Below are 12,524 nucleotides of genomic sequence, written 5' to 3'. Positions count from 1 at the left end.
GCATCTGTGGAGAGAGAAACAGAGTTAATGTTTCAGGTCAGTGACCCTTCATTAGAACTGGCAAATATTAGAAATGTAATAGGCTTTGAGCAAACAAAGCGGGTGTGGGGCAAGAGATAACAAAAAGAGAGGGTGTTGATAGGCCAAGGTCACAGAGAATAACTGACCAGAAGGTCATGGAACAAAGGCAAACAATATTTTAATGGTGTGGTGAAAGACACAGCTTTAGTGCAGAGAGGGTGTTAATGGACAGAAAAATAGAACAACCTTGGCCCAAAGCACAAACGTGAAAAAAAACAGTGGGTAGGCACAGAAGAAACAAACAAAAAAGAAAAAATAATGAAAAATAAAATTAAAAAAGGGAGTGCCCGTCATGCTCTGAAACTATTTCTGATATTTGCCATAAATAAAAACAAGAAATGCTGGAAATACTCAGCAGGTCTGGCAGCATTTCTGGAGAGAGAAGTAGAGTTAACGTTTCGGGTCAGTGACCCTTCTTCAGAACTGGCAAATATTAGAAATGTGAAAGGTTATATGCAAGTAAAGTGGGAGTGGGGCAAGAGATAACAAAGGAGAAGGTGCAGATAGGACAAGGTCACAGAATTGCTCCATGACCTTCTGGTCAGCTAAGATATGTTAATGGTGTGTTGAAAGACAAAGCATTAGTACAGAAAGGGTGTTAACGGACTGAAAATTGAACAGCCGCAAGTACAAACATGAAAAAAACAGTGAGTAAGCAAACTGAACAAACTAAGATGAAATAAAATAAAATAAACACAAAAAAATATTTTAAAAAAAGGAAAACGAAAAAAAACAACTTAAAAGTAAAATGGGGGGCCCGTCATGCTCTGAAATTAATGAACTCAATGTTCAGTCCGGCAGGCTGTAGTGTGCCTAATTGGTAAATGAGATGCTGTTCCTCAAGCTTGTACTGATGTTCACTGGAACACTACAGCAATCCCAGGACAGAGATGTGAGCATGAGAGCAGGGGGGAGTGTTGAAATGGCCAGCAACCGAAAGCTCAGGGTCCTGCTTGCAGACTGAGCGGAGGCGTTCTGCAAAGCGGTCACCCAGTCTGCGTTTGATCTCCCCAACGTAGAGCAGACCACACTGTGAGCAGTAAATACAGTATACTACATTGAAAGAAGTACAAGTAAATCGCTGCTTCACCTGAAAGGAGTGTTTGGGGCCTGGGATGGTGAGGAGAGAGGAGGTAAATGGGCTTTGTAAATGGGCTAATATTTGCCAGTTCTGATGAAGGGTCACTGACCTGAAAGGCTAACTCTGCTTCTCTCTCCACAGATGCTGCCAGACCTGTTGAGTATTTCTAGTTTTTAGTTCAGATTTCCAGCATCTGCAGTATTTTGCTTTTATTTATTTTAGCCTGTCCCAGTCTGGCTGACTGCAACTTTAAATTCCAAGCTTGAGAGACTCTCTTTAAAGATACAGTTCAGCCTCTGAAGAGATTAGTTAGGCCCAATCTACAATTTCAACCTAAGGCCTACGCAAGGGACAAGGGAGGAGAACAGCAGTGGAGTGGCTTTACCCTGCCAGGAGCAATAGCTAGGGCCAAGTTTATTTATGGGTCTACAATTCCTCCCCCTGCCCTGGGTTTCCTCCCCCCAAACCCTGCCCACACATCCCGAGCATTTACCCTGCGGTTGTGACCATACCCTCCGGCCTCCTGCTGCCTGGTTTTAACCAGCTGGGCAGCCGCTCCCCTCTGAGCGCCCGCCCCTTGTGGTCGAGAAGTCAGCAAGCGGTGAGCTGGTTAACGAGCCAATAAAAATCAGCGGAGTCGGCCTGTCACTCGCACCACTCTGTCACGCTCCCCCACCCCTGAGTTCCCCCATGTGTCCGGCGGGGACAGCAGCACACTTAGTTGTGCCTCCCATGGTGGAATAGCGGACTGCTGTTCACTCACTATGCTCAACGGATTGACTAATGCCCACTTGGATGAGATACTGGAATCCCATCAGTGTCTCTCAGTGCTGTCTATCAGGATGGTTCAGCCCCGGTGGGGGGTGGGGGGGAAACGAGGGTCTGAAAAAGGGAGCTCCAGCATGCCAACTCTATATACCTGGGTGCTTAAAATGAAAATGACTGGGGCAACTTAAAATAGGTTGATAGTCCCTTAGAAAGTACTAAATAAAAGCCAACATCCAAGCTTAATTTTTGGGGATGTGTTCGTGGAGTAGTTATGTTTACTGGACTAATGCACCAAGGCTCCTTCGACAGCACCTTCCAAACCCGTGACCTCTACCACCTAGAAGGACAAGGGCAGCAAATACATGGGAACTCCACCACCTGCAAGTTCCCCTCCAAGTCACACATCATCCTGACTTGGAACTATATCGCCGTTCCTTCACTGTCGCTGGGTCAAAATCCTGGAACTCCCTTCCTAACAGCACTGTGGGTGTACCTACCTCACATGGACTGTAGCGGTTCAAGAAGGCAGCTCACCACCACCTTCTCGAGGGCAATTAGGGATGGGCAATAAATGCTGGCCTGGCCAGCGACACCCACATCCCATGAATGAATAAAAAAAACACTAGAAAGCCGGGAAGCCTGTGCCCGAAAGCTGGAGGATACAAATTCTACCACAGCATTTTGAGAATTTGAAATCAATATGAAAAAAGGGAATACCAAAGCTGGGATCAATAAGTGTCATCACGAAGCTGTCGGATTGTGGTAAAAACCCAACTAGTTCACTAACGTCTTTTCGGGAAGGAAACCTGCTGTCCTTATCCAGTCTGAGCCTAGATGTGACTCCAGACTGTTAGCTGCTGTATCTGTCTCAGGTCTCTTTCCATGTATGATCAGTGGCTCTGGAGAGTCAAAGGGTGAGAGATGAAAGGGGGGGGGGTGGGGGGGGGGGGGGCGGCAGATCGTAACTGCTTTCATGCTAAATGCACAAATATAGTAGGAGGAGGCTCGAGTGGAGCATAAATACCAGTATAGATCAGCGGGGCCGAGTATCGTATTCCTGTGCTGGCAGGGGTTCAAGACGGCCTCCAACCAAGCTCCCAGGAAACTGGAATAAAAGCAAAATACTGCAGATGCTGGAAATCTGAAATAGAAACTGAAGGTGCTGGAAACACTCAGCAGGTCTGGCAACATCTATGGTTGAGAAAAGCAGAGTTAACATTCCAGGTAAGAGGTCACAGGCCTGAAACGTTAACTCTGTTTGTCTCTCCAGAACTGCTGTGTATTTCCAGCACACTCTGTTTGTATTATGGGCAATAACTGCCAGCAATGTGGGAATGTGTGCCAAACAGTGCTCCCTTTGTACACTGGTGCCGACAGCCTGATGCTAAATACTGCTTTGGACTTTCGCCCTTCCTTCGGCTACAGGCACAATAAAAGGGTGATGGAGGCAACATATGATTAACAAGGTCCCAACCTGACAGCACGTTCTATTTAAATCATAGACAACTCACAGCAGCTGCACAATGTGCCAGGGTATTAACTGTAAGGATTACAGCACCATTTCCTTATCCTTGAAAAGAATGTGACCTGAAATGCGTTTCAGAGTAGAAGAGACTACCTCGGTTCTGATCACGATTTAAAGCACTGCAGCCTGTTCATGTGACAGCAGGAAGGTGGCTGATCAAACTGGCTCAGCAAACTCTTGGGTCTGGCTGGAATGGGGGAGGGGAAAACACGAGCACTGCAAACCTTCACAAAAGCGGTTTGTGGCTGCCTTTTCCGTTCTCCTTTCCCTAAGGCTTTGCCACATGCTGTGTGCTTGCATGAAGCGTCAGCCTCGGTTCATTGCGTAGCACACTGACCTGACTGAAAAGGTCATGGGTTCAAGTCCCACTCCAGAGACCTGAGCACAGAACCTAGGCCGACACTTCAATGCAGTACCGAGGGAACACTGCACAGTCGTGGGGTGCAGACTTTCGGATGGGACGTTAAACCGAGGCCCCAACTGTCTTCGCTACTGGACATAAATAAAAGAACCCCCGACCACTATTTGAAAAATAGCAGGAGAGTTCTCCCTGATGCCCAGGCCAATATTTATCCCTGAAACACCACCGCTGAAAAGAGATTATCAGCTCATTGTAACATTGCTGTTTGTTTGTGGGAGCTCGCTGGATGCAAATTGGCTGTTGTGTTTCCTGCATTGCAACAGTGACTGCACATCAAAAAGTACTTCATTGGCTGTAAAGCACTTTAGGAAGTGCTGAAGTTGTGAAAGGCGCTATATAAATGCAAGACTTTCTTCTTTCTTACTTATTTCAGCAACTGACTCGAGAATAATGCTGGAGGCAGCCTGGATATACATAGCCTCACATTTCCAGCTGGCCATATTACACAGCAACACAAAAACAAAACAGAAATCCTGTCATGGATGACCAAAGGTCAAGGCTGCAGTCTGCAAGTTTATCTTATGCTTGCTTGATGCAGGTGGCCTAAGCATATAAAAGGTTCAGTTTTGTATTTTGTCAGTGCGTTCACTGTCTACGTTTGGCCACAAGGAAGCTCCTTCTTCATTTTCCTCCCCCCTCTCCTGGTGGTGCAGGCTTTCGTTACCACTCTACACATGCTTGGCTGGGGGTGGGGTGCAGAAGAGGGTACCAGTCAAAACCTCTCCTGTCCTCTGCCAACATCCATGCCCATGTACTTCCCAGCGTCGGTAACCGCTTGGCCACTAGGAACAGGGCTGATTCTCCCCCTTTTTCGAACAAGCACAATAACAAGTTTAAGATCGCTTCCGGCTTGTCCATGGCACTCGTGCCTCAGAGTCAGAAGATTGTGGGTTCCAGACCCACTCCACAGTCTTGGCACATAACCTGCACTAACAATCCAGGACAGTGCTGAGGGAGTGGTGCACTGTCGGAGATGCTGTTACTTTAACCACATGTTAAGCCAAGATCCCACCTACCCTCTCCGATGGATGTTAAAGATCCCACGACACTATTCGAAGAACGGCAGGGGAATTCTCCCTGCTTTCTTGGCCAATAATTATCCCTCAACCAACCACCACCAAAACAGATTATCTGGGTTATCATCACATTATGGTTTGTGGGAGCTTGCTGTGCGCAAATTGGCTGCCATGTTTCCTACATTACAACAGTGACTGCAATTCAAATGTACTTCATTGGTTGCAAAGCGCTTTGGGACGTCTTGAAGTTGTGAAAGAGACGAGAGAAATTTATAATAATATCATAAATGTATTTATTTCTTTTATATGGATGTAGAACACCTGCTCAACAGTGACTAGATTTGAGGTTTTAGGATTTTGAGAGGAATTGATGGGGTAGATAGAGAGAAACGTTTTCCACTGGTGGGGAGAGCCTAGCACAAGATAACCTAGAAATCGGAGGCAGGCTATTTAGTTTTAGTTTTTAGTTTTAGAGATAGGAGAGAAGTTAGGAAACACTTCTTCACACAAAGGGTGGTAGAAATGTGGAACTCTCTCCCACAAATAGCAGTCGATGCAAGCTCAATTCATAGTTTCAAATCTGAGATGGATAGATTTTTGTTAGCCACAGGTATTAGGGCCTATGAAGCCAAGATATTAACAACCACCTATATTTATAAGTGCCTTTTAACGGAACAAACATTCCAAGGCACTTCACAGGAGCCATTATAAAATAAAGCATGACAACAAGCCACAAAAGGAGATATTAAGTCAGGTGACCAAAAGTTTAGCCATAAGAACATAAGAAATAGGAGCAGGAGTAGGCCATTCAGCCCTTCAAGCCTGCCCCGCCACTCAATACCATGGCTGATCTGCCCCAGACCTTAACTCCTCTTTCGTGCCAGCACCTCATGGCCCTCAACTCTCCGATATTTCAAAAATCTATATAACCACCTCTTTAAATAATTTCAGTGATCTAGCCTCCACAACTCTCTGGGGTAGAGAATCCCAGACATTCACTACCCTCAGAGAAGAAATTTCTTCGCATCTCAGTTTTAAATGAGTGTCCCCTTTATTCTGTAACCATGTCCCCTAGTTCGAGATTCCCCCACCAGTGGAAACATCTTCTCAACATCGACCCTGCCAAGCCTCAGAATCTTGTACATTTCAATAAGATGGTCAGAGGTAGGCCAGAATTTTACGTCAGGGTGGAGGCCCCGCCCACCGGCTTAGAAGTCGTGGGCGAGCCCACCGCCGCTGAGCCTAGAAGCTGCGTTGCGATTTTGCGGGGCCTAAATAGGCCTCAGGCGGGATTTCGTTCCTTCTGAGGCAGGAACTCCCGCCTCCAGGAGCTGCCAGCCAATCAGTGGGCTGGCATCTCCACAGTCCCAGCAACGCCACTGGGAGCCGTGTCCACTGCTGAGACTGCACCCAGCTTCAGGAGGATCATGGACGCCGGTGCCAAAAATGGTAAGTGGAGTTTCAGGCCTCGCCGGGGATAATCAGCTGGGCCCCAGTGAGGGGGGCGGTGGGGGTTGATCAGGGGGGCTGTGGGAGGTGCACTAGTGAGGGCAGCAGGAGCTGCTGGGGGGCCCTCCGTGGGGCACAGGGTTCCCGATCCACCTTGGGCCAACAAGGAGACAGACTGGCAGGTCTTACTGGATGGCCTCCACAGCTGATGAAGTGCCCATCCACCCCTGGTAACATACCAGCGGCAGCGGGAGGAGGCCCTTATGTGGCAATTAATTGGCCACTTAAGGGCCACAATTGGCCTGGGGTGGGCAGGCCTTTTGTCACCTCCCTCCCCGCCACTCGTAAAATTGCAGCCTGGCATGGAAGGCAATGGGAACGGCGCCTGCCCACCGCCCCCCCCCCCCCCCCCCAACTCTAGCCCCTTCCTGCAGGGGGCATAAAATTGGGTTTTAAGAAGTGTCTTAAAGGAGGAAAGTGAGGCGGAGAGGTGTAGGGAGGGTATTCCAGAGCTAGGGGCCTGGGCAGGCAGATGGAGTTAGGGTACAGGGCAGGAATAGGCTCGTGGGGCTGAATGGCCTCCTCCTGTCCCGATGTAACTGGCCGAACAACCAGGAATGATTCCAAATGGGTAAAACCGGCCACACGGACCCAGCTGTTGGTTACTTTAAAGCCGGTGAAGAAGAGAATCTATTTTACAGAGCACCCCACACACAGAGCGGAGTTAATGATTCAGCCATTTGAGAAGCACAGAGTCCGATGAACAACGTGATTCCGAATGGAACCATCTCCAGCCCAGTGCTCCAGAATCCCATTCCGGAGTTCAGAATAGCAGCGTATGGATAGGTTAACATCAATCACATGTATCATCCTGGGCTTAATGGTGTGACTATGAGCTGTAGTCACTCAAAGAATCAAAGGATCTTACAGCACAGAAGGAGGCCATTCAGCCCATCATACATGTGCCGGCTTGTTGAACGGGCTACCCAGTTAGTTCCCTGCTCTTTCCCCATAGCCTCCGGACAGGATCCCCCCCCGCCGCCCCCCACACCCCCATGACCCTCATTTATCATTTTAAAACTGGTAAGAGGGACTCGATAGGGTAGACACAGAAAATCTATTTCCTGTAGTGTTGGAATCCCAAATAAGAGCTAGGCCATTCAAGAGTGAAATCAGGAAGCACTTTTCCCTCCCACATAAAAAGAAATGTGGGATCTTTTCCCCTTCAAAAGGCTGTGGATACTGGGAGGAATCCAGTGAAATTTTCAAAACTGAGATTTTGTTAGGCAAGGATCTCAAGAGATGTGGGGTGTAAATGGAGAGAAGGCATGATCCAACTGAAGGGGTGGAAGAGATTTGAGGGGCAGAACAGCCTGATCCTGTTCCTAATGTTCCAAAGTACAACATTTTGGATCATTCCCAAAAGCAGGGCCTTGGTTTATGGATTGCAACAAACCATTAGTGAGCAACACTGCACAGATAAAAAGTGTCTCATTTGAATTTATGCACCGTCCATTCACAGGGCTGCTTAATTATTCATCATGTGAGAAACCGTATTAACTGGAACACAATAGCAACACCAACAGTTTCATCAAGCAGAACATTCTCGCTGACTGGATTAAATGAGACGGAATAAATTCATCACTCATTCCCAACAGAGAAACAAAAACACTAAATAAAGGAGCTGGAAGGAAAAACAAAATGATACGGCCTCCAACAACTTTTTGAATTGCCCACAGAGATATATAAATGTTTCGCTTGCTGCTGAAACGTATTGAGTTAGGTGTAGATGGCACAAGCAGTGGGATGAGACAAAGGGAAAATATTAGGTGCTTTTATATTGTTTGTTGACACCAGGTTGCTTCGCAGAGGCTATTCACACCAGCTGTGAATCAGAGGTAAAACAGCTCTGGGTGTTCCGAAGGAGCAGTGTAAAAACGGAGACGAGTTGTGGTCCTCGCAGGTCCTCTTTCTGAGATGGTGGTTGGCCTTCTTCTTGAACTGCTGCAGTGCGTGGGGTGGAGGTGCCAGTCAAAAGTGCTGTTAAAAGTTGGGTGCCTCCAAATTTTGGCCCAGTGGCAATGAAGGAACGGCTGATATGTGTTGCAGGTCAGGATGGTGTGTGGCTTGGAGGGGAACTTGCAGGTGGTGGTGCTCCTGTGCGCCTGCTGCCCTTGTTCTTCCAGATGGTGGCGATGGGTTGGAAGGGGCTGTGCTCCCAGGTGAGGTGGCAGCAGTTCGACATTGGGCTTATATGTGGCAAGACCAGCATGGGTCTCACACGACATAAAAGCTTGTCTATTGAGGGAGGCCGGAGGGCCCTTAATATTCAATTAGAAGGTCCAAACCAAGGGTGGAGTGTTTATATCTTGTCGGCGTACCTAAATGTGACCACACTACGATACAGGCGTCAGTAGTGGAGGCACATGCGTCTGACACATTTTCTGTTTATAATAATCACACACAACATCTTTGACAGCACCTCCCACATCCACAACCTCTACCATCTAGGACAAGGGCAGCAGGCTCACAGGAACATGACCACGTAAGAGTTCATTTCCAAGTCACACACAGCATCCTGATTTGGTGATATAACAGCCGTTCCTTCACTGTCACTGGGTCAAAATCCTGGAACTCCCTCCCTAACAGCACTGTGGGTGTACCTACCCCACACAGACTGTGGCAGTTCAAGAAGGCGACTCACCACCACCTTCTCAAGGGCAATTAGGGATGGGCAACAAGTGCCAGCCTCGGCAGCGATGCCCACATCTGGGAATGATTTTTTTTTTAAAGTCCCTGAGCTGAGTCCAAAGGAATTTTGTTTGGGCGGTGGGGCGGGGGGGGGGGGGGGGTGGTGGTTGCTGATACCTCGGTGTGAATGCATTTTCTGCGTTCTGGATGTCATCTGCAGGCCTCCAAATATTGAAGCTAAGTGTTCACATTTGGCTCGAGATTCAGTGTGGAGGCAAAAGAACTGCAAAGTTTGATTATTATAGACCAGTCAGCGTAACGTTGGTAGTGGGGAAAATTCTAGAGTCCATTATCAAAGATTTTATAGCAGAGCACTTAGAGAACAGTGGTAGAATCGGGCAGAGTCAGCATGGATTTATGAAAGGGAAAACATGCTTGACAAATCTACTAGAGTTCTTCGAGGATGTAACTAGTAGAGTTGATGAGGGGGAGCCAGCGGATGTGGTTTATTTGGACTTTCAGAAGGCTTTCGACAAAGTCCCACATAAGAGATTAACACGTAAAACTAAAGCACATGGGATTGGGGGTAGTGTATTGAGATGGATAGAAAATTGGTTGGCAGACAGGAAACAAAGAGTAGGGATAAATGGGTCTTTTTCCGAATGGCAGGCAGTGACTAGTGGGGTACCGCAGGGATCAGTGCTAGGACCCCAGCTATTCACAATATACATTAGTGATTTAGATGAGGGAACTAAATGTAATATCTCCAAATTTGCAGATGACACAAAACTGGGTGTGAGGGTGAGTTGTGAGGAGGATGCAGAGAGGCTTCAGGGTGATTTGGACAAGTTGAGTGAGTGGGCTAATGCATGACAGATGCAGTATAATGTGGATAAATGTGAGGCTATCCACTTTGGTAGCAAAAACAAGAAAGCAGATTATCTGAATGGCTATTAACTGAGACAGGGGAATATGCAGCGAGACCTGGATGTTCTCGTACACAAGTCGCTGAAGGTAAGCATGCAGGTGCAACAGGCGGTAAAAAAAGGCAAATGGTATGTTGGCCTTCATAGCGAGAGGATTCGAGTACAGGAGCAGGGATGTTTTGCTGCAATTATACAGGGCTTTGATGAGGCCACACCTGGAATATTGTGTGCAGTTTTGGTCTCCTTATCTGAGGAAGGATTTTTTTTTTAATTCATTCATGGGATGTGGGCGTCACTGCCCAGGCCAGCATTTATTGCCCATCCCGAATTGCCCTCGAGAAGGTGGTGGTGAGCTGCCTTCTTGAACCGCTGCTGTCCATTTGGGGTAGGTACACCCACAGTGCTGTTTGGAAGGGAGTTCCAGGATTTTGACCCAGCGACAGTGAAGGAACAGCGATATAGTTCCAAGTCAGGATGGTATGTGACTTGGAGGGGAACCTGCAGGTGGTGGCGTTCCCATGTATTTGCTGCCCTTGTCCTTCTAGTTGGTAGAGGTCGCGGGTTTGGAAGGTGCTGTCTAAGGAGCCTTGGTGCATTGCTGCAGTGCATCTTGTAGATGGTACACACTGCTGTCACTGTGCGTCGGTGGTGGAGGGAGTGAATGTTTGTAAATGGGGTGCCAATCAAGCGGGCTGCTTTGTCCTGGATGGTGTCGAGCTTCTTGAGTGTTGTTGGAGCTGCACCCATCGAGGCAAGTGGAGAGTATTCCATCACTCTCCTGACTTGTGCCTTGTAGATGGTGGACAGGCTTTGGGGAGTCAGGACGTGAGTTACTCGCCTCAGGATTCCTAGCCTTTGACCTGCTCTTGTAGCCACGATATTTATATGGATACTCCAGTTCAGTTTCTGGTCAATGGTAGCCCCTAGGATATTGATAGTGGGGGATTCAGCGATGGTAATGCCGTTGAATGTCAAGGGGAGATGGTTAGATTCTCTCTTGTTGGAGATGGTCATTCCCTGGCACTTAAGTGGCAAGTAACATTCATGCCACACATCAGCCCAATCCTGGATATTGTCCAGGTCTTGCTGCATTTCTACATGGACTGCTTCAGTATCTGTTCAGCACCATTCGTGACTCCTCATTGTGCAATCATCAGCAAACATCCCCACTTCTGGCCTTATGATTGAAGGAAGGTCATTGATGAAGCAGCTAAAGATGGTCGGGCCTAGGACACTACCCTGAGGAACTCCTGCAGTGATGTCCTGGAGCTGAGATGATTGACCCCCAACAACCACAACCATCTTCTTTTGCGCTAGGTGTGACTCCAACCAGCGGAGGGTTTTCCCCCTGATTCCCATTGACCTCAGTTTTGCTAGGGCTCCTTGATGCCATACTCGGTCAAATGCTGCCTTGATGTCAAGGGCAGTCACTCTCACCTCACCTCTTGAATTCAGCTCTTTTGTCCATGTTTGAACCAAGGCTGTATTGAGGTCAGGAGCTGAGTGGCCCTGGCGAAACCCAAACTGACCATCACTGAGCAGGTTCTTGTTAAGCAAGTGCCGCTTGATGGCACTGTTGATGACACCTTCCATCACTTTACTGATGATTGAGAGTAGGCTGATGGGGCGGTAATTGGCCGGGTTGGACTTGTCCTGCTTTTTGTGTACAGGACATACCTGGGCAATTTTCCACATTGCAGGATCGATGACAGTGTTGTAGCTGTACTGGAACAGCTTGGCTAGGGGCATGGCAAGTTCTGGAGCACAGGTCTTCAGTACTATTGCCGGATTATCAGGGCCCATAGCTTTTGCAGTATCCAGTGCCTTCAGTCGTTTCTTGATATCATGCGGAGTGAATCAAATTGGCCGAAGTCTGGCATCTGTGATGCTGAGGACTTCAGGAGGAGGCCAAGATGGATCATCAACTCGGCACTTCTGGCTGAAGATTGTTGCAAATGCTTCTGCCTGATCTTTCGCACTGATGTGCTGGGCTCCCCCATCATTGAGGATGGGGATATTTGCGGAGCCACCTCCTCCTGTTAGTTGTTTAATTGTCCATCACCATTCACGGCTGGATGTGGCATGACTGCAGAGCTTAGATCTGATCCGTTGGTTATGGGATCACTTAGCTCTGTCTATCGCATGCTGCTTACGCAGTTTGGCACGCAGATAGTCCTATGTTGTAGCTTCACCAGGTTGACACCTCATTTTGAGGTATGCCTGGAGCTGCTCCTGGCATGCCCTGCTGCACTCTTCATTGAACCAGGGTTGGTCTCCTGGCTTGATGGTAATGGTAGGGTGGGGGATATGCCGGGCCATGAGGTTACAGATTGTGGTTGAGTACAATTCTGCTGCTGCTGATGGCCCACAGCGCCTCATGGATGCCCAGTTTTGCATTGCTAGATCTGTTCGAAATCTATCCCATTTAGCACAGTGATAGTGCCACACAACACGATGGACGGTATCCTCAATGTGAAGGTGGGACTTCGTCTCCACAAGGACTGTGCCGTGGTCACTCCTACCAATACTGTCATTGACAGAAACATCTGTGGCAGGCAGATTGGTG

The 12,524-nt window shown here is 48.0% G+C and overlaps 1 protein-coding gene across 1 annotated transcript in view; it reads right to left on the bottom strand.

Annotated features, from left to right (window-relative positions):
* Positions 1 to 12,524, bottom strand: part of LOC137351561 (beta-1,4-galactosyltransferase 2-like) — a 68,060-nt gene that overhangs the window by 35,965 nt on the left and 19,571 nt on the right. The window contains exon 2 of the mRNA XM_068016087.1: positions 10,784 to 10,811. Within this exon, the coding sequence (XP_067872188.1) occupies positions 10,784 to 10,811 (28 nt within the window). The remainder of the gene's footprint in view (positions 1 to 10,783; positions 10,812 to 12,524) is intronic.

This window comes from Heterodontus francisci, chromosome 36, assembly GCF_036365525.1.
Source record: "Heterodontus francisci isolate sHetFra1 chromosome 36, sHetFra1.hap1, whole genome shotgun sequence".
Classification (NCBI taxonomy): Eukaryota; Metazoa; Chordata; class Chondrichthyes; order Heterodontiformes; family Heterodontidae; genus Heterodontus; species Heterodontus francisci.
The sequence above is the reverse complement of the archived record's forward strand: the minus strand, read 5'-3'. Positions and strand labels throughout refer to the sequence as shown.